Here is a 27,491-nt window from a genome sequence, read left to right on the forward strand (position 1 = left end):
TCCTGTTTGTAGGCCGTGGCAACAGCAGGGAGCTCAGCCTAGGCTGTAAGAGCAGCAAGGGCATCCTTGATCCTTGGCAGCAGATAACAGGTTGGTATGGGACCATCGCCATCGTAGTGTTAAGTGTCTGTCACTTTACAGGGGTCAGGAGAGGGGGTTGCCCATACCTTTTCCATGGTCTAATATGTCCAATAAGTTCTATAGATTCAAATATACTCATGTCCCCTGCCGTCTCAATTCACCCAGTAAACTTACAGGATGGCTCCCTTCCTACTTCTAGGAAGATACTGATCACTCAGTGCTGGATGGGTGACCCACAGATGGTGCAGTTTCTCAGTCCATGCAGGCTGATGAAACGGAGTAGAGAGCACTGTTTTATACACAGTGTGGAGCAGGCACTGATCTCAACAGCAGGAAGCCCACAGTCACTGAAGCAGAAAAGAGCCCTGCTTTTTGAGAAAAGTACTTTTACTCTGTTTAATAGGTGTCTGCATGTGTGTGTGTATGCCTGGGGGTGTATATTTAATAGGTGTCTGCATGTGTGTGTGTATGCCTGGGGGTGTATATTTAATAGGTGTCTGTGTGTGTGTGTGTATGCCTGGGGGTGTATATTTAATAGGTGTCTGCATGTGTGTGTGTATGCCTGGGGGTGTATATTTAATAGGTGTCTGCATGTGTGTGTGTATGCCTGGGGTTGTATATTTAATAGGTGTCTGCATGTGTGTGTGTATGCCTGGGGGTGTATATTTAATAGGTGTCTGCATGCGAGGTATGTGTCTGGGGTGTATATTTAATAGGTGTCTGCATGCGTGGTGTGTGTCTGGGGGTGTATATTTAATAGGTGTCTGCATGCGTGGTGTGTGTCTGGACTGTATGTGCACAAGGATGCAGTGCCCTCGGAGACCATAGGCATTGGATCCTCGGGAGAGGCAGGGCTTTGAGACCCACCTGACATGAGTGCTGAACTTAAACTTGGGGTCTCTGAAGAGAAGTATATGCTCTTAACTGCCGAGCCATCTCTCCAACCGAGAGAGGTTTAGTTTTAGCAACTGCAGTTAATGGTTAATCTGTCAGGTCTCTCATTGCTGAGATTGGAACTGCAAGTCTGGACAGCACCCATTTGAGCTCAGAGAGGGTCTTCAGCCAGGAGTCTTAGGAAGCTCATCCTCTACAGAAAAGATTACTTAAAGCTAACAGAATAAAGACAGTGAAGACCCAACTCCTCATCTGGAGCAGGTCTAACGTCTAGCCCCTCCTGTGGAGACATTCCTACCTTGGTTAAGGAAATGACTACAGACCAAGGAACTTCGAGGTGTAAGGCTCTTTCTCAGCCACCAGGGCAGCAAGAGTCTCTGAAAAAGACCCGACTGTGAAGCCTGTAAGTCCACTGCTATCTGAGAGAGGAGCCGAGAGAACACTTTAATAGAGAGGGACGACTTCCGAAAGAATGTGGGAGGGTCCAGAGAGGAGCACAAGGCAGCAAAGTACTAGGATCCCATGACGCAGCGAACCCTGCCCGGCTGGAGAAAGGTGTCATCCAGGGGGACAATTTGAGAAGGAAGCCAGGGCAAATGGACACAACTTCTAGCTGTTGTCTCCTACGGCCAACCCCACCCACAACCCAGGGCGAGGGAGCAGTGGGAGACTGAGGCAGAAAGAAAGTTCATCCCTGTGTCTGCAGTTCCAAAGGTTTTGTTGGGAGTGGTGGCTGCTTGGTTGGGTTTGGGGTTTTTTGTTTTGTTTTGGCTTTGGGGCAGGGGTTGTCAGTAGTTTTTACCACCTGACCTTGACGTCAGGAAGGGGTGGGAATAGGATGAGTTCCACTGCCATCTTCCAGGTTCCATCATGGAGAACGGAGTGAGTTCTTCTAGCACGGCTGGCAAACCCCAGCAGCAGCCTCTGACCCCCACCACCAGCGTTCGGCTGGATGAAGGGATCTCCACCGGTACTGCCGTGGCTGGGGAGATCCTGAAGCAGGAGTGTGACTCCTTGGGGCCTCCGATGGCCAGTAGCACCACTTCCAAGCCTTCTTCGTCCTCATCCTCGAGTGCCCAGGCTCTTTCGTGGTCAGGTCAGCCCCGAGGCCTGCACACAGCCCTGCCCCCCGTGGTGATCTTATCCAAAGCCGCATATAGCCTGCTGGGATCCCAGAAGGGCAGCAAGCTCCCCTCCTCTTCCTTGCTGCCCCACGCTGATGTGGCCTGGGTGAGCTCCCTGCGGCCAGGCCTGCACAAGGACATGAGCAGCGAGGAGCAGTCCCTTTATTACCGCCAGTGGACCTCGGCCCGGCAGCACCACGCTGACTATAGCAATCAACCAGACCCCATCTCAGGCGTCCGAACCTTGCACCCGAGGCGGCTGCTGCTCACTGGCCCTCCACAGGTAGGGATAGAACAGGGCGGACACTGTCTTGGTTGTCGGGAGACATTTTGTGGGGTGGCAGGGGTGGCAGAATACCTCTTCAGACCTCAGCTGAAGAGCCAAAGTGTGAAAGAAATGTCTTTTCTTTTTCCTTCCTCCACCACTCCTCAACTGAAAACATCTCCATCAGGTGGGAAAGACGGGCTCCTATTTACAGTTCCTTAGGATCCTTTTCCGAATGCTCATCCGGCTGCTGGAGGTGGACGTGTACGATGAGGAAGAGATAAACACAGGTGAGGCTTGACAGCATGGCCAAGGCACGAGACCCAAGAGCCAGGGATGCTTCACCCTTTGGGTGTCTAAGGCACCTAAGCTGCTAAGCTATCATGAGGCTGAAGAGAAGGTGCCCAGCAAGTAATTCCAAGTGAACCGTGGCTCTCAGTTTCTGGGGGCCTCTCCAGTGTGCAGCAAGCTGTTTCATACAGCTTTGGGAGGTAGGTTCATTGCCTAGGCAGGTAAACCCTATGATTCTTGCCAGCTCTACCCTGTGCTCCTTGGCATCATGACCTTTGCTTTTACCCAAGATGTGGCTACAGAAGTCATGTGACCTCCCCCAGGTCTGCCCAGGTATTCTCTGTCACTTCCCATCCCCCTTAGACTGCAAATAAAATGCCAACTGCAACTGAAAGTTAATTCTGGGCAAAAACCAAATGCCATTTATGTTAAAAAGATAATAGCTGTACTCTAATCTAGGTCTTTTTCCCAATGCAGTTCATGCTACATTGGAAAATTATTACATGTAATTGTGTGCATGTGTGTATGAAAGGGGTCCGTGGATAGACAGCTTTGGAGTGTCCTTTTCTCTTTCCACCACATGGTTCCGCTACTCAGGTCATTGAGCTGGCTGCAGAGCGCCTGGACCTACGGGGCTAGCTTCATTTTGAACTTAGACATTAGTAATGAATATCATCCATTATACATATACTCTATGTCTACCACTATCTTAGCACCTTGACTCTCCGTCCCTAATGTCTTCGAGACCTACCAGAATCTAGTACTTTGAGGGGTTTTGTCCCTAGAGGATTGATTACTAAGGGAGGGGTCAAGGATTCAAGCTCTGGAAATGCCCAAAGGCTGGTACCTGGGTAAAGATTTTGTCTTCACTGCTCTTGGGATCCTGTGAGAAGGACGGGAGGGAATGAGTGTGTACTGGCGTGTAGAGCACTCAGGTAGTTCTGATGTACCGCATACACTGGGACTGTGTTCACCGCATCCTAAAACTCCAGACAGCTTCAGGCCCAGTGTCCAGGTAGTAATCCCAGCTAAGGCAGGAGGGGGACACTATCAAGGCTTGCCTGGGCACAGATTCCAAGCCGAACCTGGTCAATCTAGTGAAAACTTGCATTAGTCGGGTTCTCTAGAAGTACAGAACCGATAGAGTAAATCTGTTTATATTAAAATGGGATGGATTAGAGTGGCTTACAGGCTGCGGTCTGCTCAGTGCAACAATGGCCCTCTCCCAATAGAAAGGCCAAGAATTTGACAGTTGTTCAGTCGACTAGTCTGGATATCTCTGCTGGCCTTTGGTCTACATTGGAATAAAAAAAAAAAAAAGTAGGCAGTGATGCCTCAGCAGCAGGGTGGAAGGGCTTGTGAGCAGGAGTGGGGGCCAGCAAGTATTCCCTCTTCTGTGTCCTTTGATGTACACCGCCATCTGCTGTGGCCCAGATTTGAAGTGGGTCTTCTGACTTCAAACGATCCAGTCAAGAAAATCCTTCACAGGTATGCCCAGTGACATGCGTTTTAGTTGATTTCAGATGTGGTCAAATTGACTAGCCATCCTTGTCTCCAACTTTTATAGAAAGTCTGGCGCCATGGCTCAGTGGTGAGCACCTGACTGGGATGTGTGCTGTGTTCAGCCCTCACTACTGAGAAACAATAGTCAAATTATCCAGGACATCAGTGCCTGAAGACCCCATAGCTAAGGCTGAGAATTTTGATCATCCGTACTAGTATGTTCTCAAGGAGAACTGGCAGAGTCAGGATCCAACGGCATACAAGTCTGTGAACTGGAGACATAGAAACTAATTCAGGGCTAGCAAGGGAAAACCCTCTTCCCGTGAAGTCTGAAGGAATCATCTTGGTTCCTTCTACTCTGGGATATGAGAGCTCCTTTCTTAGAAATGCCTCCGTGGGCTTTGTGCTTCAGGATGGTGGTGATGCAAGTATTCACTTAAACAGGTAAATATACCTGTTCAGGGTGGTGGTAGGAGGGAAGGAGGTGGGCCCACCTGTCCTGTGCCCTGCCCTGCCCTAGATCACACTGACAGCAGCGAACTGAGCCAGTCAGAGGGAGAGCCCTGGCCTGACATCGAGACCTTCAGCAAAATGACTTTCGACGTCAGTGTACACGATCCCAAGTACAGTCTGATGAGCCCAGTCTACAGCGAGAAGCTGGCGGGGGTCAAACAAGGTCAGTATGTGCAGAGTCAGGCTTGGCTCTGTGGAGGTCAAAGGAACTCTAAATCAGGACTTGAGGTGGGCCAAGGAGACAATCCACTCCTTTGAGAAGAGCATAATTCTGTTTTTTCACTCTTACACATGAACACACTCACACATACATCTTGATTTTTTTTTCTTTCTTTTTTTGGAGCTGGGGACCGAACCCAGGGCCTTGCGGTTGCTAGGCAAGCGCTCTACCTCTGAGCCAAATCCCCAACCCCATACATCTTGATTTTTAAACTTGCTTGTCAGGTCTCAAATGATATAGTCCTTTGAAAAGTCCTAACGAGAAATGAGCATTTCTTTCTAAGCTTCATGTGTGTCATGGCAATAACCGCTTCTCATCCCTTTATACACAGAAGTAATAAAGGAGTACAAAGCTGAGCAGCCCCGGAAACGGGAAACCATGTCTATGATGCTGACCAAGTATGCGGCCTACAATACCTTCCACCACTGTGAACAGTGCCACCAGTACATGGACTTCACTCCCAACTCCCAGGTGCAGCCTCTGCCCTCCCCTCCTAGTTCCGTTGCCCGTGTGGACCCTGTCTGTGAGGTGGAGAGGGTAGGGTGAAACCTGAGACTCCTGGCTTCAGGTCCCAGAAAAACTCTGTCACTCAGCATTTGTCTCATCCCCCATTTTCCTCCTTGTACAGGAGCTCACTGTTCAGGCTGGCCTCGAACTCACAATCCTCCAGCACACTGAGTGGAATTACAGGCATGCCTGCCATGCCTGGTTTTATTTTCTCCTATTTTGGGCTAGGTATCTGTATATCCCAGGGCCCTGCAAATGAGAATTCATATTCCAGCACTCCCAGCCCCTTAGGCATCTTTTTGCCTAGTGTATCTTTATGCACAGGAGGAGGAAACAGTTCCATGTGATTTCCCCATCTCCCCATTTCTCTCCTGGACTTTATGTCTTGGCACTGAGCAACTGAGACCCTGTTGCTTCGAGGCTGGTTCCCCAAACCTGCTTCTCAGAACCATGACCACCATCCCCAGCCCCTTAAAAGCATATTCTGAAACTGAATAGACACTACAAAGAATACAAGTTAACTGTTAACCTGTTGTATCTGTTTGTTTCTTAGTGGGTTACTAGTCTGCTGATGATTTTTTTTGAACTGTGTATGCATGTGCATGCATGCATGTGTACAGGTGTGTATGTAGGAGCTGCTGGTTCCCTCACTACACCATTGTGGGCTGTGGAGCTCAAACCCAGAATTGGCAGGCTTGGTTGCAAGCCCTTTCCCTGATGAGCCACCCTACTGGCCCTGGTCACAATTCTTTGTAGGATATAGAAGACACATGTGCCTTGGCCTATAAATTATAGGTGTTTAGAAATTTTCTGCATGAACCCTCTTGACATTTCTGTGTGATTACAATACAAATAATATGTCTCCACATTTGTGATGTAGAACAAACTAGAATTTGAGGGGGAAACTGTTAATTTTTCTGAAATATAATATTGAGGTTAAAACTATTAGGAAACTTACCTGGATTTTAAGTGCTAATGAAATTTTATCATCTTTCCATTAAACCAATTATTGGCTTCACTGTACAGCCCATAAGACCCATTTTAAAATTATTCATAGAGATGGGTTCTTGAGCTTGTGAACTCCCCACAACTTTATAGACAAGTTGGAGTCTTGACTTTCATGAGTCACGTGGTCTTTCCATGATGTCAGAGTTCTGCACTAAATGTTGGAATCCCTTCATCCTCCACTGTAAGAAAGATGGTGCCTCAGACACATCTAACTCTAGCCCTATCTAAGAGCTGGTACTTAAGTGTTCAGTCTGACTCACAGCAGAACTGTGCTGTGACTGGTGTTTGGAGAAGGTATATAGCGGGGCAACCCATGGAGATGTTTGTTGTTAAGACTGGGCATTTGTCCTAAGGGTATGTGGAATATACGCAGTGCCAATGAGACTTACCCTTGGAAAGTCTTTACTGGGGCTGCACAGTTGACTCCTGCACCAGGGACAGCTAGTAGATGAAAAAGCCTTTTACATGTTGCTCCTCACAGCCAAAATGTCTAGGGGCACTTATTCATGACAGTTACTTGTGTCAAAAATCTCAAAGAATGGCCTGGAAGTTTGAAAACCATATACTGACCTTCCCTTTCTTTCTTCTTTGCAAATCTAGATGTCAGATTCCACCCTTCATGCATTCACATTTTCCTCTTCTATGCTGGGAGAAGAAGTCCAACTCTATTTCATCATCCCCAAGTCCAAAGAGAGTCATTTTGTCTTCAGCAAGCAGGGCAGGCATCTGGAGAGCATGCGGCTGCCCCTGGTTTCTGACAAGGTGGGCCAGGGTGTTGGGCGTGAGGGCTTTGGGCCCTGGTAGAGGTTCTCTGAGCTGCCAGCATCTAAGGGTCTACTTTACTGTTCTGGTTGCATTTTTTTTTCCTTTCCACAGAATCTAAATGCAGTCAAGAGTCCCATTTTCACTCCTTCCAGTGGTCGCCACGAGCATGGACTCCTAAACCTTTTCCACGCCATGGAGGGCATCAGCCACCTTCACCTCCTGGTGGTCAAGGAATATGAGATGCCACTATACCGAAAGTACTGGCCCAACCACATCATGCTGGTGCTTCCTGGCATGTTCAATAATGCAGGCGTGGGTAAGAGTGCCTTTGGGGTGGGAGAAGGGCTGAGAAGGCAAACTGAACTCATTCTCTTGGTGTGTCTTCCAAAGGTTGCCTTTGGAAACTGCCCTGCCCTGTGAGCAGAGGTCTTAACTCTGAGTTCCCCTCTCCTGTTCTGTAATTTACAGCCCCTAACATGTTTTGCTCAGTTCTTCAGAATGTTTAACTTCTGAAGACTAGTAAGAAGTAAATCACTGAAATATTGAACAGCCTGAGAAGGGCTGGGGTGTCTTCTTAGTGTAGACTCCCAGTATTTCTGGACAGGACATTCTAGGGCCAAAATGTACCCAGAGGAAGAGCCACATCCTTAGCACGGGAAGTGATGATTTAAAGGGTCCTCCACTGTGTCTCCAGCCAGGGGCACAGGGTAAGTTCTAGTCTTGTCAAAACATCTACCTGTGACACAGTGCAAGTGTCAGGCAGGCTCAACCCTGCCTTTTCACAGGATAAAGAACATCAAGATGCTCTCCCCAAGAGTAGCATCACCCGTTGAATGTGGGCACAAGGGGTATCTAGATTATCTTTGTTTCCCATCACAGGAAACCACGAACTGAACCGGTGTTTCAGAGCTGTACCCTTCTGGGCACTTCTTTTGCTGTAGTGTTTAAGCTTTCCTCATTTGTTTCTGCCGGCGTCTGAGGTGGTACTTAACTATGATTTTAACTTGCACTTAGGTAATGATTTGTGAGTGTAATCTTCTTCTCACATCAGCACTGGGCACTGAAGTCCAGGCCTCTCAGATGCTTTAAGTGATTTCCTGCCTTAGTCATCCAAGTAGTTAATACTGCACGTGTCACAAAGCATGACTGCTGAGCTGTCCCATGTTTTTAGGTTGTGTCTTCTTTACAAAAATGTCTTCCAAAGTCCTCTACTCATTTCTTCAACTGGATCACTTTGTTAATCTACAGAGGTCTTTTATATTTCAATGTTAACTCAGCAGATGTCATTTTATATCTTTGCCCATTCCCATATTAATAATGTCTTCATGCCCTGAAGCTCTAAGTTTTTCTTTTTTTTTAAAGATTTATTTATTTATTTTTTATATGTGAGTACACTGTAGCTGTCTTCAGACACACCAGATCTCATTATAGATGGTTTTGAGCCACCATGTGGTTGCTGGGAATTGAACTCACGACCTCTGGAAGAACAGTCGGAGCTCTTAACCACTGAGCCATTTCTCCAGCCCAAGCTCTAAGTTTTGATGGCATCCCATATGTCTATTTCCCTTGTTGTATGTTGTCCACACACACAGACTGCTGCCAGTCTCTCTGGCGTTGCTCCATACGTTGTCTCCTTCTAAATGCTGTATAAGGCTGGCTTTTACTTCATCAACTGAAGCATTTTTAACTCATTTCTCATGCAATAAGGACACAACTTCATTTTTCATGTGGCTATCTGACGTTCTAACATTGTTGTTCAAAAGAGATCTCCATTGAGTGGGATGATCACTCCTGACATAGATGAGATGGTTTATTTCAGGACGCTGTATCTGTCTTTATGTCACTAGCACACGACTTTAAGTTTTGACAGGAAGAAGTATAAAACCTGCAATGTTAAAAAGGTTAGACATATTTGCATAGTTGGAAGGGCTATGATAATGTACGTGACATATAAGAATCAAGAGTATTTGCACTTCCTTTAGCAATCACTTTTATGTGTTGGGAGCTTTGTATTCTCAGAGTCATTTTGAAATGTATTGTGTGCTGTTTTAAACCAAGGTAATCCATTGTTTCATAGGAAACCAACTCTTCCTGCTTAGTGCTCTTCACTGGACTGCTTTGCATCCCTTCGGCCTGCACCTCCCCGCCTTTACTGACTGTCCTCCACTAAGTTTTTCTTTCTGGCTAGATTCACTTATACAAAGACTTCCCATTTCATCCATGTTTCTGCAAGTGTACAGAGACAATATGCCTTATTTTGTTGTTGGCTTTTAGTTTTGTTTTGTTTTTCAAAAAAGCAACTTGCTCTGTAGACCAGTCTGTCCTTGAACTCAGAAATTCACCTTCCTCTGCTCCCAAGAGTTGAGATTAAAGCGTGTGTCACTACTACTCTAGCTTCCTTTTTTAAAAATTTATTTGTTTTTATTTCATGTGCATTTATTTCACCTGCCTTTATGTCTGTGTGAGGGTGTTGCATCGTCTCAAACTGCAGCTATAGATGACAACTGTGAGCTGACTTGTGGGTGCTGAGAATTGAACCTGGGTCCTCAGAAAGAAGAACTAGTGCTCTTAACCATCTCTGCAGCCATTTTTTTTGTTGTTGTTGTTGTTCAATCTTGCACTTGAAGTACTTGATATCTTTAGCCTCAGATTATTTGCCTCAGTCCTATAAAAAAGTCTATATGCTGTTCACTATTTTCAAGATTAAATTCTTAAAACTAGTTACAATGACATTTTAATAGGAAGTTTATACAAATGCTTTTCAACATCACAATATTGTAGCCAATATGGCATCATAATATGGCATCAGTCCCCAGTTTTCGGAAGCTCTGAAGAAACACATCCAGATAGGCAGACTAATTGTCAGACTTAGAGTCCATTCTTTTTATGGCCAAAACGATTCTGTGTTCTCATATTGTCTTTGTGGGAATTTAGGTTGATCCCATTATTGAAGATGTGAATAGACATGAGACTACAAGTCTCTCTTCAGTGTAATGGCTATCTTTCTCTTGGAAGTACACCAGCCAGTGGACTTGCTGGATCAAATGGTGCTTCCAGTTTCAGTTGCTCTAGGACTTTGCACATTTTCTATAATAGCTGCTCACAGCTGCTCCATCCACAGGAAATCCCTCCCTCTGCACCTGTCAGCATCCGTCAGTCATTTCAACAATACACTTTAGAGACAGCCATTCTGAGGTGAGATGATATCACTACAGCTTTGAGTGCCTTCCTTGATGGTTGGTGATACTGAGCATTTATGGGTGTGGGCTATTTGGAGTGGTCTTGCTAGGTGGCCATGATCAACCTTGAATTGGTGATTCTCCTGTCTAAACTTCTCAAGTGCTAAGAGCAAAGTTATGCAGTCTTTCACTTTCTAACTGAATTATTTGCTACTCAGTTTTTTGAGTTCCCTATATATTAATCCCTTGTTATATCAGTAGTTTGCAAGAATTTTTCCCCCTCTGTGTGCTGTCCTTTATTTTTGTAGGTTGTCTCAATCCTGCTGATTTGGCTTCAAAAGCTTATATCTTACTTTGATATAACCCAATTTATCTATTTTCACCCTTTGAGCTGCTATTTGAAAAACAAAATCATTGCCTACATCAGTAAAATCTCCACTTCAGTTGCAATTTGAGGTGCCCTCAGATTCCATTAAGAATTTTTTCTGCTCTATGAAAACATTTTGGTAAATGTTTTAAATTGTTGATCTTTAGGAAACATTTTATCTACAAAACAACCTTTCTCACTGTACTGTCTTTTGCCTTCTTGGCTAAAGTATATTCTTAAGTATTTCACTCTTTTTCATGCTATAAAAAAACTAACTTCCTTAGACTGTTCCTTTTATATTGCTGAATTATCTTATTAGTTCTAAGTTTTCTGTACATTTTCTCCACATATGATATATGGTCAGGGAACATAATCTTACTATTTCCTAATTCAGTTCACTTTCCTTGCCTTGCCTAATTGTTCTGGCTAGGACTTCTAGTACTCTTAATTGGACATAGCATCTTTTTCTGGTTCCTGATCATAGGTGGAAAACCTTTGGTCTTTCAGAACTGACTGCCCATGTTAGCTGCCATTTTTTCCTATGTGATCCATACTATGTTGAAAATGCAAAGTATTCCTCAGACTCTTGAGAGGTAGATGTTCCTAAATTCTAGTATTACCTTGATTTAATCCTACTGTTTGACGTTCCTCCATACATTAACTAGCCCTTTTCATTGTAATCTACATTTTGTTTCATTAGGTTTCATTTAAAAATTTTAGCTAATTCATCTTGTCATTAACATCCCTTAAGTACTTGCCATACAGTAGGCCTGACCACATACAACTCTGCCATCACTCCTTAGAGGTAAGGAAACCAAAGCCCAATGGGATTAACTCATTCCCAGGCAGCTGGTCTCTGGTCTGTTCTCCTGCTCTGTACCATACATCTGCTGTACCCTAGCTTTGCAACGTGCAGATTAGAGTGGGTACCTGTTTCTTGAAGCTTCACAGGTTGTCGCCACTCTCCGTGGCCCTGGCTTACTGTGAGGCAAGAGCAAGCTACTTGCCGTGTTCTAAGACACTAGTCACCATTCATCTGCCATCGGAGGTGTCCTCTGTCATATCTGGGAAGTGGAATTCTTGAAGTATATTCCTCAGAGTACAAGTCATACACCATCAGATGTGTTTCTGGCCTTTGCTAACTATTTAAGTGAATCTCTAGTAATGGGTTCCAGGAATCTATATTTTAAAGTGCATTTCTCAGGGACGTTTTTTGGAGAGTTTTTAAAAGTTGTGTGTCTGTGCACAAGTGCAGGTACCCATGGAAGCTAAAAGCATCCGATTCTCCCTAGAGCTGCCTGACATGGGTGCTGGAAACCAACTAGCGTCCTCTGCATCCTCTCTCCAGCGCCCCCGTCTCTGTGCACAGGATGTCAGTGGTGATTATGTGACCAGTCTGAGTGGAGAATGGAAAGGTGTGGTTGTACTGCCTTGCAGGTGCTGCTAGGTTCCTCATTAAGGAGCTGTCATATCACAACCTAGAACTAGAAAGGAACCGCCTGGAGGAGCTGGGAGTCAAACGACAGTGTGTCTGGCCTTTCATTGTTGTGATGGATGACTCCTGCGTCCTGTGGAATATTCACAGTGTTCAGGAGCAAACCAGGTAGGGATACTTCCAAGAAGTTGTGTAGGGGACGGGGAGGCTTGTGACACAATGACCTCGACAAGGTATTTTTAGCAGTAGTTACACTTGGAAGTAAATAAAAGATAGTTTTCCTGAGCAAAGTAGGTCATGCAACTACTTGCATTAGCTCACTGATCACTAAGTTCTTGGGCCATTTCCACATCCGGTATTGCTTAGCTGCAAAATCTGCTCTGGGCCAGGTATAGTGGTATATATTAGTCCCAGCACTTAGGAAGACAAAGGCAGGATGACCTCTTTGAGTTTGAGACCAGCCTGGTTTACATAGCAAGTTCTAGGTCAGCCAACAGCCAGCATATATAGTAAGACTATTACAACCCCCCCTGCCCCATGAAAAAACAAGACTGTTCTGATACTGTGACTCATTTATACAGGTCCTGACATGTAAGACCCAGCTCTGCTTGACTACTGAGGTGAAGAGAGGAAGTTATGTCACCTTTAAGCTGTCAGTGGTTTTCCTCAAGCAGTGGTGACTTTCTAGGGTTCCTTACAGATGCTAGGGAGTTTAGTCAAGAGAATGCTAAATAGTAAAAAGTCTGTTAAGTCTGCCCCCACACCTAGCATGACCTAGACCCTTGATACTGCTATGCAAAAATAGAAAACACAGGTTAGCCATCTGATTACTTAACAAGAATTCAAGTAGAAACAAAATCTGTTAAATCAATACTAGCCAATGTGTAGACCTGTGAACTGCTAAAATTTAACAGTATCCTTAACGAAACACTGATTTCCCGTCATTTCTTTTGTGGGCTTGAAATTAATGAAGTGTGCATAGCGTTCTTTATTATATGTAATTATCAGAACTGGATGTTTCTGTACTTTTAACCCCTGGTCATGTCTTTGGCAACTCAAGTTCATTATTCACTTTGAAACATAACCTTTTTTTGCCATAAAGGTGATAAGATCCACCGCTAAAGGCCAGCTTCTCTGACTTAGTCATGACAGGTGGTATGACTGGACTTAATGTAAATTGTCTTGTTACATACTTTGCAGGATTTAATATATATATATATACTAAGATATAGTTGGTTCCTCATAAACTAACTTTACATTTTGTAGCCAGCCTACAGAAGCAGGAATCTCCAGTAAGAATGTGTCCTTGAAGAGTGTCTTGCAGCACATTGAAGCCACACCAAAAATTATCCACTACGCAATCCTGGGTATACAGAAATGGAACAGCAAGCTGACTTCACAGAACCTAAAGGCCCCATTCTCAAGATGCCATGTGCATGACTTCATTCTCCTCAATATAGACCTCACTCAGAATGTCCAATATGACTTCAACAGGTAGGTCAGGCTCATGGATGCAAGTCATGCAGGCATCCACCAGAGGGTGCTGCCCACTTCAACCTCTACATTGTTTTTATTTTGCCCTGGACAATAAACCCCTTCTAGCTCACTCAGTGCTGGCCCAGAACTCCTTATGTGGTCCAGGTTGGCCTCACATCCATCTGTGATCCTACTGAGTGCTGGGACTGCAGGCGTCTGCCCCCACACCTAGCATGACCTAGACCCTTGATACTGCTATGCAAAAATAGAAAACACAGGTTAGCCATCTGATTACTTAACAAGAATTCAAGTAGAAACAAAATCTGTTAAATCAATACTAGCCAATGTGTAGACCTGTGAACGTCCAATATTAACGCTGTATTCATCCTCAGAACACAGAAGGAAAATACACTCTCCAGTGTTATAAGACCCACAGGTCTTCCTATGAGGAGAAGGCAGAAGTCGGGACCCTAAAATCATACTGCATTCCTGAGAAATCTGAAATGGCCAAGGAATGGTATTAGAGACCACAAAGTCACTCTTAATATCCAACTTCAACCTGTAGCTATTAGAATATCATTGCTTCATCCAGTATGTAACCAGAATTTTAGAACTACAGGACCTCTGGCTTTCCTGCTGGAACACAGGATGTATAGCCCTGTTTCTGATAGGAGGAACCTAAAACCCTGTGGCACAGCAGACAAAATTCTCTCCTCCTCCCTTTGAAGCTTATAGTGCTCACATCAGCAGAGTGAGGCCAACTGCCTGAGGACAAGTCCCATGTTTTGGGCCCTCCTCTCATTTCTGTCACTCATTTCTCTGTGTACTTGGGTGGACAGTCAAAGAAACCTATCATTGTGGTTATGATTTAGGTATTTCTGCGAAGATGTTGACTTTAACCTGAGAACAAACAGTAGTGGCCTTCTCATCTGCCGCTTTAATAACTTCAGTCTCATGAAGAAACACGTTCAGGTTGGAGGGCAAAGGGACTTTATCATTAAACCAAAGCTCATGGTAAGTCTTCAAAGTTTGATGCTACTGTTGAAAAGAAACACAAATGCTTTCTTATAAATAGCTTTGCCACCAAAGTACTTTCTGCCTGATTGGACAGGGAAGTAACCCTAGGGGGTCCTAGTGTTACCTATGCAGCTTCATTTCTGTGAGCGAGGGCTCAGCCAGAGCAAAAGTTTCCTTGGCAATTCAACAAACTCGTTCCAGAGTTAAGCCTCAAGGATTACAAAGCAAGCTTGCTTGATATTTACTTACTTATTATTGGGTTTTATTTTGTTTTGAGACAGGTCTCTCTACATAGCTGTCCTGAAACTTACTATGTAGTCCAGGCTGGCCTCCAACTCAGAGACCTACCTGTCTCTGCCTCCCAAGCGTTGGGACTAAAGGCGTGCATCTAATTGCAAAGCTTTACTTTCAAGACAGAAGTCTTTATATTGTGATAACTCTTATGTAACACAGGAGAAAGTACAAATAAAAATACTTGTCTGGCCATTAGCTTGTCTTTTACAGAAAATATTACAGCTCAAAGTTTGAAAAAAGAGTACTGTCTATACCCTCCCAGAGAGTCTTACCACTAGCTGATCACTACAGCTTGGCAAATACTTAGCTGGAGCTGAGAAACACCCAAACACTATAAAGTATTCATTAAATACAGAAATATTCCAGAAATTCTTGCTATAACTTAAAGAGCATTATACTATTCCTAAAGTGGAAGAATGGAGAAATACAGAACAAAATGAGACTTTTGAACCCATCAGGCAACCGCTATTATTACAGCAATCCCTCTTTGTTGCTAGTGTTTGTAAGATACACTTTATGTTGTATGTACCTACTGCACACATGTATGCATGTACAGGTGCCTGGTACCTTTGGAGGCCAGAAGACAGTGCTGGATCCCCTGGATATGGAGTTATGATGGTTATGAGCTACCATGTGGTTGCAGGGAACCTTGATCTCTGTAAGAACAGCTAATGCTCTTAACCACTGAGCCTGCTCTCCAGCCCATGGCAACCCTCCTTTTTCTGGAGCTTACCATTTATCAGCCATGGCCTGAAAATACTGTGCCTAATTTAGAGATCATAGTGTTTGTGTCTATAAACATTTGTGTAGGGTTCAGTGCTATAAAATTTCAGGTATTCTTTGGGGATAATGTATACGGAAGTGAATAGGATACAATCCATTGTGATCTTAAGACATTTCATTCACTGACAGGCACATTTCCCGTGATCGTCTGATTTCAGGTTTCAGAGAACTTAGCTCCCATCTTGCCTCTTCAGTATGTCTGTGCTCCTGACAGTGAACACACACTACTGGCAGCCCCTGCACAGTTCCTCCTGGAGAAGTTCCTTCAACATGCCTCATATAAACTCTTCCCTAAAGCCATCCATAACTTCAAGAGTCCTGTGCTGGCCATTGACTGCTACCTTAACATTGGACAGGAGGTAAAGGCGGGACTGTCTAATTCTGGAGGCCATATCCATCCATCTCCTTTTCAGTCCCATTGAAAATTTAAGATGGTTCTAAGACAGCCAATAACAGTATGATCCAAAGGGTCCCACAGGAACAGAACTAGCCAGTGACATGGTTCCCTCTGGTGTCAATGGCTCTGAAGAGCCTGCCTTGATGACTTGGACAGAAGCAGCCATTTGCTCTGGTTGTTGGCACTGATCAGACCATGTTGTGATGATGTGAATTTAGATCCTGTTCTTGACAGGCACACAGTCTCTTAGCATATGTCAGAGCTCAATGATTACTTAAGTAAATACAAGCCCCTGTGAGACCTTCAGAGCTGCCGTCTCTACTTTTCCATTCTTCAAGTTCGCCCCTAGTTTTGGTCTAGTATTTTAATTGCCACTTGCACGTCTAGCTTTCTGCAACTAAGTTTTTTTCTTGGATTATCTGGAGAGTACATTTTATTATCTTCAGTAATGTAATATACCCTTATAGTAAATCTTTAAAAACAAAAAATCTATGTTAAGTTTGCAATATGAAATGGCTCAGTGGGTACAGGCTCTTGCTGTCGATCCTGACAAATAAGGTCACTTCTTGGAACCCAGATAGTGTCAAGGATGAACCCTGCAAGTTGTCCTCAGAATTCTACATGTGCATCATGGCATATACATGACCAAAATTAAGAAAACAACAAAATAAAACAAACCACCCATAAGCTGAACAAGACATTTTCCTGACCTTGATTTTTAGGCCATTTTCTTGGCACATACTGACCAACACACCTTTGTCCACACAAACTCTTTTAAGTCCTAGTGCACTTAATTTGGGACACTAAATTTATCTTAATGTTAACTCATGCTGTGGTTAGGCCATTAATTTTGTAAATAGAAACATTAAACCCATATGAGGGATAAGCATGAAGTTACAGGTCTGTAATCCCAGCATTCCAGAAGCTAGCCTGAGTTAGACTGAATCCTGACTTAAAACACAAGAACCAACCATGTGTCCATAGAGTCTCAGTATCAACTGCAGCTAACATTTGCCAAGTACTGCATATTAACAATTCAAAACTACTTCAATCCATAATGTTTTTAAACCTATGTAGATGAGGAACTGTACAGTGTCAGACGACTACTGACTGAAGAAACCAGGGTTTGAATTCAAGACCCATTTAAGTGGCTCCATTGTTCTCTGGACTATTCTGCTGCTCTCTATAATTTTTGTGGTTTCTAGACATGGAAGCCTACAAATTAACTCATGCTGTTTTAAGCTTCTTTCAAAGTGAAACATTTACTCTTTCCTAAGCATAATTTTTCTTATCTGCATGTATACCATATATATGCCTGGTACCCATGGAGGCCAGAAAAGGATGTCAGATCCCTTGGGACTAAAGTCACAGGTGATTGTGAGTTGCCATGTGGATGCTGGGAAACAAATCTGGATTTGGAAATTGTGAAGAAAAAAAAAAAAAAAACAGCCAGTGCTCTAAACCACTGAGCCATCTCTAACCCAAAATGTAGGATTTTAAAGACACACACATATTTTTCTTTATATTTGTTGATTTCCTATAGTAAATTAATGAAATATTAAAAATATGGAAAATCACTAGGCAGTGGTGGCCCATGCCTTTAATTCCAACACTTGGGAGGCAGAGGCAGATAGATCTCTGTGAGTTCAAGGCCAGCCTGGTCTACAGAGCCAATTCTAGGAGAGTCAGGGCTATAAAAAGAAAACTCTGTCTAGAGAGAGAGAGAGTGAGATTTGAATACTGAATAGTAAATAAAAAGCTTGAATAACCAACTCACCCAATAGTGAGAAAGATTTGGCTCCTTGACCTTGCATCCCAAACTGAAGAACATTCCTTACCAAAAGTATAACCCCTTTATTTGCTTTTTGAAATGTCTTTGTTTTTTCTGCTTACTACTTTCAGGTAGCCATATGCTATGTCAGTTCCAGACCCCACTCCAGCAACGTCAATTGTGAAGGGGTATTTTTCAGTGGACTCCTCTTGTACCTCTGTGACTCTTTTGTAGGTGCTGATCTTCTCAAGAAATTCAAGTTTCTAAAAGGTAAGTCACTTAAGTGTCTTGAATGTAAATGCTATTCTAACACACACACACATGTATACACAAATAATCAAGAATTGAATACCACACAAGCAAGCAATGTTTTGGCTAGCAATTAGGACTACTAATGTTATTGGGGAAGACCATGCTGTTATCGTAAAACTAAATTAAGTGCAGGGGAATAATAAGATCTATGGCTTTAAAAGACAATTTCTATGTGTGGGTATGTGTACAAGTGCCTGCAGAGGCCAGGGTGTCAGACATCTTGGAACTTAAGGTTGTAAGTCATCCGATATGGGTGCTGGAAATTGAACTTGGGTTCTCTCCAGGAGGCACTGAGCCATCTCTCCAGCCTGTGAGTTCTTAAACAGGTGTTTACCGTTATTTATTCTAGAAACATATATTTCTGATACCTAGTTAAGGCAGAAGCTAGGATGATATGCATGTTTATAAGCAGTATATACAATCTAAAATCATTTGATTGGACCAGAAATCAACTGCAGAAAAATTATATAATTGCACTCCTCAACACTCTGTTATGAGTCTGACACAGAAATTAAAGTTGTCTTAATAAGTATGCATCATAAAAATGTACACCTTACCTAAGAATAATCTACAAAACCAGCATCACAAATAATCCTGAAAAGTGACACTCTGAACAACATTGTATGTACAATTAAAATGAAGTTTACATTGTATATATAGAGCAGAGTGGTTCTCAAGTAGAAGGGGACATGTCTCAAGAGGTTTTTGGTTGTCACTACTCTATGTGTATGGGGAAGGGGGTGTATTTAGCACACAGTGGGCAGGAAGCTAGGGATACTGCTAAATATTCCACAAGACACAGAAGAGCACCCAACACACAGCAAAGTGCTAAGGTTGAGAAACCCTGCTCTAGAAAAAGACATAAAAAAAAAAAAACCACTGGTTTCATCAGTCACTATAAGACAGGGAGGCTGTAATTCAAAGAAACTTCCCTCTATAGTCACTTCGTGCTCCTTGAAATTTTTGCAAAAACTACTTGGGATAAAATAAATTATCTAGGGGCTGGAGAGACCTGAGTTCAATTTCCAGCAACCATATGGCAGTTAGCAACCATGTATAAAGGGATCCAATGCCCTCTTCTAACATGCAGGCATACATGAAGACAGAGTACTCATACATTAAACTGAAAATGATTTCTCTACCTGTATGTTGGTTTCCAAAAATAGTAATGTTCTTATCAATTTAATCAACTTCCTCCCGAAGGTGCTACCCTGTGTGTCATCTGCCAAGACAGAAGCTCCTTACGTCAAACAATTGTTCGCTTAGAGTTAGAAGACGAATGGCAGTTCCGCCTCCGGGATGAGTTTCAAACTGCTAACAGCAGTGATGACAAGCCTCTTTACTTTCTTACTGGACGCCATGTTTGAGTTTTTGAAGAGACAAAAAACAACAAACAAACCCCTATAGGGGGTGGGACAAACAATTACTGGGGATTTTTTTCCTTTAAAGTACAATCACTGTGGAGCAAAGTGCAACATATTTATCTCTTCTCCAAAGAACTCCCCAAATGTGACCAAGGTGTTTGGGGACACTGTCCTTCAGTTCTGCTGACAGGACCCAGGTCCAGGTCAATGCCACAGTGGGCAGTTAGGCAGTTACTTGGGGTGTGGGAGCCCAAGGATATATTCCGGAGAACAAATGTGGGGTCCGCATTGTTTTTCTACCACACTGTGTTGGAGGGCAGGGTACTGACTGTCCACATTAGCCAGCTTGAATGTGTTACATGAGACTCACACCACTGGTGTGGAATGAATTGAAGATTAATACTTGAGGCCTGAACCCTCAGTTTCTCTTCAGATCTGTACTTTGGTACAGTATTACTCAGGGGTCTGAAATGATACAATGTAGAAGATATTTGTATTTAAAAAGAAGTAGCTTGTCTTTCTCCGTGCAGTGTTAGTTTAAGATTTATAATCTTATATGTATTGAAACCTTTGGCAAAATTTCCACAGGAGTTAAAAGTTTACTATTTAAACTGAACAAAAAAATCAGTAAATGCCGAGCAGGCACTGTGTGCATTCATGAAGGTTCTTCTGGGCTTAACTCCTTTGTTTTTCCCATTTCCAGTCTTTAAGCACACCATGCCTAGGAATGTAAACAGTGATGCATTCTGCAATTACGCTGTACTGTGTTGGTTGAAAGCAAGCAGTTGGCACCTGGAAACCCACACATCATGCTGGGATTCTATTGTGCAGTCCAACTAGCTGGTTTCATCGGCTCAGGCTTAGCATCCTTTAAACAACTCAATGAGTAACAGCTGTGGTGCACTGACACGTAAAAATGAGTGGACTGGAAAACAGAACCATAGACAAGTTTTCCTTATAATTTGATCAAGTGACATTTTCTCTGAAGAATAAGGAAGACTTCATGAAGAGTTTTTTGGACTCATTAAAGTTAGCGGGTAGTGTATGACTAATATCAACAGTAGGAGGCATAAGTTTCTATGTATTTCTAGCCAAATATTTTGATCAGAAACATTTTGAAAGAAATATTCTATCTACAATAATGTATTGGAAGTTTACACTGAAATTGCTCTAGTTTGTGGTGTCTTCAGATTTTTCTCAACCTATGTGTATGATTTTATCTGCAGTTAAAACAGTCACTTTTACTTGCATTTGTCTTAGGACCTGAGACTACTGAGAACCCCAATGAGCCTGTGTTCCTGCGAGTGTTAGATGATGGACTCGGTTATCCAGATAACAAGGACTTTACAGCCAGTCAGAAGATGGAATGTAGTAGACAGAAACGGCCTGCAGATCTCTTGGTTTTAATGTAGCTACTTATGATGCTTTAAATGTATTTTAAATGGATAACTCCTTTTAACCCCATTTTTAACTGTCCTTCAAAGAATACCTTGCCTTATTATATGCTGACTCCTGAGCTTTAATACAGATTATTTTCAGCAAAGAGGTACGTTCCAGGGAAGTTCGATTTAGATATGAATGTATCTAGCTTGTTCCTGTTTTACTGAAAGGATCCAATGCAGGTAATATCAAGAAAGCCACTGTTTGTGCAATATTCCAATAACACTACGTAAGGTGAATAAAATACTTGAAATAATTCCACAATATTAGGTGGGGCAGAGCCTCTTAGAGGAGTTCTTACTGACTTCTTTTTGGACTAAGTTACTTTAATGCAGGTACTCTATGTTAGTTAGGGCTACAATCTGGAAATTCAAGTGATCACAAGAGAAATGCCAGAATAAAACCAAGAGGTCATCACTCCAATAGCTGAAAAGTTCAATTTACCTGCCTCTTTGTTTCCAAAGCCTAACTTCATTAAGGTTTGGATCTTTTAAAAATTACCTAAATCAGTGTAATTCTTTAGAGAATGCTAAGTCCGCCTTAAGGACAAAACTGCACAAGCCCAGGCCACCATGATTTGTTAGTTCATTTCTTGGTGTGTTGATTTTACCTGCTTCCATCCCTGAGCACACTGAGGTAGGGCAGACCTGGTAACTTACCTGCAGACCTGCTGGACCTTGGCATGCATGACAGTTCACACAGGTTAATACTGAATGTAAACTAAAAACTTAGAAATGCTGTAGTCAAGTTTTGGCTATAATTCATGCAACTGCTTCTTGTGATTGTTACAAAGGGGGCATCTGTGTTACTGTTACTGTAAAACTTTCTTAACCAAAACTTGGTGAATTTCACTCACTAGTCAGTCTACCTCACATTTTGTTTATGATTCTAAGTTGTCTTAAGCTGTGTCTACAGTATGTTCTTGTCCTTTCATTTGGTGAATGTATTAAAATTCCCTCACACTCCTCAGCTATGAAAAAAGTTTGTTTACTTTAAACCAATTTTTCCAAATGTTACAAGGTGAAATGAGTTCTGTGATTGGCAATGTCCAAGAAAAGTCTGGAAATTCTGTTTTCAATCCTTGTATGGCTCTAAAATTCCACTATTTTGGACACTAAGTGAATAGTTGAGTGAAAGCTATTGCTTATCTGAAGCAGCTACATTCACCCAACCGCTACTGAAAAACTGCAGCCTGCCACAGTTATAGATAACAGACCAAAGAGAAAGCAACTGTATTTACTTTGGTGAACCATCAATTATGGGTTTTACTATTAATCTTCGATTTATTTCTGAATTCCATCTACTTTTACCTACTCTTAGAAAAAAAGGTTTCAACTCTAATATATAAAGAACAGTTATAATAACAGAATTTGAAACAAAACCACGTGTCTAGGCCAAAGGCCATTAGAGCAGCAATAAATATTTTCAAGTCTAAGGACAGGCAGACGAGAAACAGGCTTCCATTATCTGCCCTGGAAAGTCTAACAACATGCCAACTGCTGAGTTCCTGAGGCTGTTTCCTTGGAAGCTGTAAGAAAAATGTATGTTTGCATCACTACTGTAGTTGATGTGTGCGTCGCTACTGTAGTAGTTGACTCAGCAATCTTAACTCTCAGTAAATAAGCTGTATTCCCACATAACTGGCAAACAACCAATAAACTTCACAGTAGATCTGAATTATGTCTAAGCTCTTGGTAAATGCACTGAGTTCACACTCTTCAATTCTTAAGAAATCATCCACACAATTATGAGCATCATCCGTCAAAACTCATAGTCCCTATAACCATGTTTGATACTTTCAGACAGGATGGACAATCTGAGAGCCAAGAACAAAAGTTCCTATAAGCAGCACTAATTTCTTCTGCAGTCTGACTATGACTGCTGCCTCTGACACTCCTCGCTTCTCTTCAACTGTGTTTTGGCAGTAGTTTCTGAGGCTGTTTCCTTGGTTTCCATCTCTCTTCTCAGACTCTCGTCTCCTTGCCTGTGCCATTGCAAGTACTCTCAAAGGCTGGTGTTCCTCACAGATCTCTAGTTTTCCTTTTCCTACCCCAGGATGACATCTACTAAATCATCAAGTAACAGCTAAGTCTAAACCTCTCTCAAACTCTAGCTCCACATATACAACTGTGAAGGTGTTGATTCCACTTGGAAGCTTGTAACCACCTTAAACCTTGACCAAAACTGAACCTGCCCTTCCCCATCAAATCCTCCCAATCCATATCCTAATTTTCACTCTTAGCTTTCAACTTGTCTACAGAAAGGCAAATGGAAACTCCTGCTTACCCCAGATGCTTTGCCATGATGCACCTCTGTAGTTAGAAACACCTATCAGTGCTTTCATTGTCTTTTCAATACACAGCCATCGCCTCACCTCATCCTATGTTAGAGTTTAGAGTTCAGTATTTCAACATTTTTTATAGACTGCTCAAATAGTTTTTTTAAATTCCAAAGTCTCTTCTTTTAAACCCTATTTGGGGCTGGAGAGATGACTCAGTGGTTAAGAGCACTAACTACTCTTCCAGAGGTCCTGAGTTCAATTTGCAGCATCCACATGGCAATTCACAACTGTCTGTACCTCTGCTTCAAGAAGATTTGGTTCTGGGGTTGGGGATTTAGCTCAGTGGTAGAGCGCTTGCCTAGCAAGCGCAAGGCCCTGGGTTCGGTCCTCAGCTCCGAGAAAAAAAAAAAGATCTGGTTCCCTCACCAACACACATACAGACAAAACAATGTATAAAAAAAATAAGTAAATCTTTAAAAACAAAAAAGAAACCTTATTTTATTGGGTTTTCACAATGCAACACTAAACATAGGGTCTCACCCGCTCAAATGGTACTATTCTTAGAGAAATACCTAGATGTTCAAATTTGGAGGGGTTGCGTTATTACTATAATTATTGTTGTAATTGTTGTTATTATTACTATGAATGTGAAAAGTATCTATAATTTTCCTTCCCAGTAATAACATTTAAAGGAACCAATCAGTACTTATCCTGCTCTGCTCTCCCTTTAGGTCTTTGTCAAGCATGGCCTACTATAATCCAAGTAGTGTTAAGGCTCATATGGAAATGGGATCTGTATTGATGAAATTAACAGTACCAGAGAACTAACACTATCCAAAACTTCTCACCATGCTTACAAAATGGACTTAAGGAGAATGAAAATGACTAGAAGAGTCTTAATTCCAAGAAAATTGATAACGGCAAAAGTCAGATCAGGGGCTGAAGAGATGGCTCACCAATTAAGAGCACTTATTCTTGTAGTGAGCCTGCATTCAGTTCCTAGCACAGATATACATACACACACACACACTCATGTTTACATACACATACATTTCTGTATAAAAAGAAGAAAATACAGAAGTGACAGCCACACATGCCTTTAATTCCAGCTTTAATTAACTCAGATCTGAGCTTATGGCCATCCAGGGATATAGCAAAACCCTGTCTTGAAAAAGGGAAGATAATGAGGAGGGGGTGATGAGGATGATGGAAAGGGTGGTTGGGGTTGGAAGGAGGAAATTTGGACTGGAGAGAGCTCACAAGGAGCACTTGCTGCTCTTGCGGAACTCCAGAGTTCAGTTCCCTGTCCCTACGGGCAGCTCACAACCATCTTGTAAATCTACTTCCAGAAATTCCAGTGCCAGGGCACAAGGCAGGCATGTGGCGCATTCATACCTGCAAGCACGCATACATTCACACCAAGTAAAAGGTAAAATCTTTAGAAGAAAAGCTGGATCACTGCTTTTGAGACAGAATAAAAGTAATTATACCCCCACCATTCTACTCATGTAAAGGGTACAGTGTTACAACACTCCATAAATAATAAAAGAACAAACTTATGGGGGGATAAAATGTACATCCAACCATTAATCATAATGTGAGTCAATAAATTTTAATAGGTTCTCAGTGAAGATACGATCATCTCAGCCCATAAAGATGATCTAACTGAAACCACAGTGGTACTTCACTCTTATCCTGTGGCTCTTTCTTTTAAAGTTAATTAAATAAAATATTCATAAAAAATTTGCAAACTAATGAGAAATACCTTTAAGAAGCCTGTGTTTTAATCTTATTTCAGCCTCAAACCGAAGAAACTCCCTGAAAGGGTACAAACATTCAACACAACATTGTATCAGGTACATTTATCACTTAGAAAAAGCTATCAAGTATTTTATTATTTTATTCTACATTATATACAGGTCATAAAAGGCCACAGCAGTTTTTCAATACATAACCCTTTAAAAGTAGAGGGCACTATGAAGGACAGACAAGTATCAAGATGAAGTCCAGTAATGAGGGTGTATACTCAGTGCAGTATTTCTGAGGAGTAACAATGCAGATACCAACAAGCCATCCACATTTAGTTTACAACTATGCTATAGTTCTTTGTGACTCTAGTCATTTATGGCTCCACATCAGAGAGCTTCCCCTGCCACCATCAGTGTCACAAACATAAGCAATGGAGACACTTGCTATTATACAAGTTCTTTTACTTGGAGCTCTCCTTTCCTGTGGGGTCTCCTTAGAGTATACTTTAGTAACTTCAAATTCTTAAATGTGTAATACTGTACTCTCTTTGAATAGTAACTCAAAAGCATTGGTTTTTCACTTTGAAAATACAGTCTTTAAACCTATAACTGGTATCGGTAGATCAATATAAAAAAATACAGTACCAAGCTACACTGGTATATTTCCATATTAAGAACTTCAAAATATACTTATCACTGAGACCATAGTCCTTGCATTAATTTTCAGTCCACTATGAACAATTATCTGCTGCATGTAAACATGTCTAAATAACTATAGATAAAATACAATCATAAATTTCTGTAAAAGATAATAAAATATCTTCTTTAAAAAAACAAAACAATAATAAGCTATTACTGCATTGTTTCCAATTTTATGAAAATGGAACAACCATATGGTTGTTGCCAGTCCTGAGTTCATTTGTAAAAAAATGGCCCTAGTTCCTGGATAAAGTCAGCAACCAATTCTTTCTCTTCAAAGATGTCTTCTGGCACAGTAAGCAGGATCGGTATTAGGTGGTATTCTGTCCATTGATAAAATTATAGACCAGAAACTGACCAGTGCCACAGTACTGTGTTGCAAACAGCTTTCCATCAGGAGTGGGATCTGAGAAAGCAATTTCTTCTTTACTCAAATATGAGCCATAAATAAAGTTACTCCTATTTAAAAAAAAGAAAAGAAAAGAGGGGTGGAAGAAAATAAGGAAAATTGAAAAATTAATCTTTGTTCATTGAAAGTGAACAACCCATAAAATTCATTTAGACAAGGAAGACATAAGCAATGGTATGTTATTCTAAAAAATACCTGTTCATCTAAAATATTAGTTTGAAGTAGTAAGATTCTTATAAAAGCAGCAATTATAAAACATTTGCCCAACATTTTATCATAAAGTACTCAAAAACTAAGAGATGAAGAACTTCTCCCTCAATCTGAGTATTGCAGTGAAAGACTGAACTGTTTCTCCAATCAGGAGAAAGGGAATTTGTTCTCATCCCTTCAAAAGAATCACTGACAGTTCTAATCATCATAAACAGGAAAAGAAATAAGCGTCCTGACCAAAGAGAAGAAGAACCTGGTCTCTGGCAGAAGATGTGATCTAGTATATAGGAAATCCTGAGAGCTTTACCAAAAGACCTATTAAGATTTAGCAAATCAGACTGGAGAGATGGCTCAGTCATTAAAGACCAGGCTCACAACCAAAAATATAAGATAAAATAACTGATTTCCCCAAAAGTACAACAATGCCAAGCAACCAGAGCTTCCAGGGACTAAGCCACTACCTAAAGACTATACATGGACTGACCCTGGACTCTGACCCCATAGGTAGCAATGAATATCCTAGTAAGAGCACCAGTGGAAGGGGAAGCCCTGGGTCCTGCTAAGACTGAACCCACAGTGAACTAGTCTATGGGGGGAGGGCGGCAATGGGGGGAGGGTTGGGAGGGGAACACCCATAAGGAAGGGGAGGGGGGAGGGGGATGTTTGCCCGGAAACCGGGAAAGGGAATAACACTCGAAATGTATATAAGAAATACTCAAGTTAATAAAAAAAAAAAAAAAATAACTGATTTCAAGGGTTACAATCCGGACTGATATTCAGGAATGAACCGTATTAGTTATCTATCTGAAATCAGAAATCCAAACATGGACCTGGAAAACAACACACCTATAACACCAAGTCGAGCACGATGCTTAGAATTACCAACAGTTGTAAGCTAAAAATATAAAATATTGTCTAAATAAAAACAATATCCCATGTTTAAAAATCAAAGATGTTATTACTGTACATACTGACCCACAGCTGTCTTCCTTGGAGGAACTAACAAGCTGATCTTATAATCCAGAGAAATAAAAAGGACACTAAAGAATTGAAACTTTTTTTAAAGAAACAAAAAAAAGAACAAGGCCAAAGGACTATTTCCAAATATGGCACATAAAACTCCAACACTCTAGATGTG

General features: G+C 41.9%; 2 protein-coding genes across 14 annotated transcripts in view; one reads left to right on the top strand and one right to left on the bottom strand.

Moving 5' to 3' along the window:
* The window catches only part of Greb1l (GREB1 like retinoic acid receptor coactivator), a 236,824-nt gene extending 214,141 nt beyond the window's left edge, over nucleotides 1–22,683 (top strand). For 6 of the 7 annotated variants that reach the window (XM_039097267.2, XM_039097268.2, XM_039097265.2 and 3 more), the window contains 12 exons: nucleotides 1,838–2,382; nucleotides 2,552–2,654; nucleotides 4,679–4,834; nucleotides 5,223–5,362; nucleotides 7,007–7,168; nucleotides 7,283–7,487; nucleotides 12,155–12,320; nucleotides 13,419–13,646; nucleotides 14,501–14,642; nucleotides 15,881–16,081; nucleotides 18,022–18,160; nucleotides 19,406–22,683. In XM_039097267.2, the coding sequence (XP_038953195.1) occupies nucleotides 1,838–2,382; nucleotides 2,552–2,654; nucleotides 4,679–4,834; nucleotides 5,223–5,362; nucleotides 7,007–7,168; nucleotides 7,283–7,487; nucleotides 12,155–12,320; nucleotides 13,419–13,646; nucleotides 14,501–14,642; nucleotides 15,881–16,081; nucleotides 18,022–18,160; nucleotides 19,406–19,569 (2,351 nt within the window). In that variant the 3' untranslated portion in view covers nucleotides 19,570–22,683. The remainder of the gene's footprint in view (nucleotides 1–1,837; nucleotides 2,383–2,551; nucleotides 2,655–4,678; nucleotides 4,835–5,222; nucleotides 5,363–7,006; nucleotides 7,169–7,282; nucleotides 7,488–12,154; nucleotides 12,321–13,418; nucleotides 13,647–14,500; nucleotides 14,643–15,880; nucleotides 16,082–18,021; nucleotides 18,161–19,405) is intronic. The other variant, XM_039097272.2, reaches the window with a different exon arrangement.
* A 2,456-nt stretch (nucleotides 22,684–25,139) lies between these two features.
* The window catches only part of Esco1 (establishment of sister chromatid cohesion N-acetyltransferase 1), a 54,862-nt gene continuing 52,510 nt past the window's right edge, over nucleotides 25,140–27,491 (bottom strand). For 5 of the 7 annotated variants that reach the window (XM_063277580.1, XM_063277581.1, XM_063277582.1 and 2 more), the window contains one exon: nucleotides 25,140–26,193. In XM_063277580.1, coding sequence (XP_063133650.1) covers nucleotides 26,046–26,193 — 148 coding nt within the window. In that variant the 3' untranslated portion in view covers nucleotides 25,140–26,045. The remainder of the gene's footprint in view (nucleotides 26,194–27,491) is intronic. The other 2 variants (NM_001126299.2, XM_039097120.2) reach the window with 2 other exon arrangements.

This window comes from Rattus norvegicus, chromosome 18 (genome assembly GCF_036323735.1).
Source record: "Rattus norvegicus strain BN/NHsdMcwi chromosome 18, GRCr8, whole genome shotgun sequence".
NCBI classification, from domain to species: domain Eukaryota; kingdom Metazoa; phylum Chordata; class Mammalia; order Rodentia; family Muridae; genus Rattus; species Rattus norvegicus.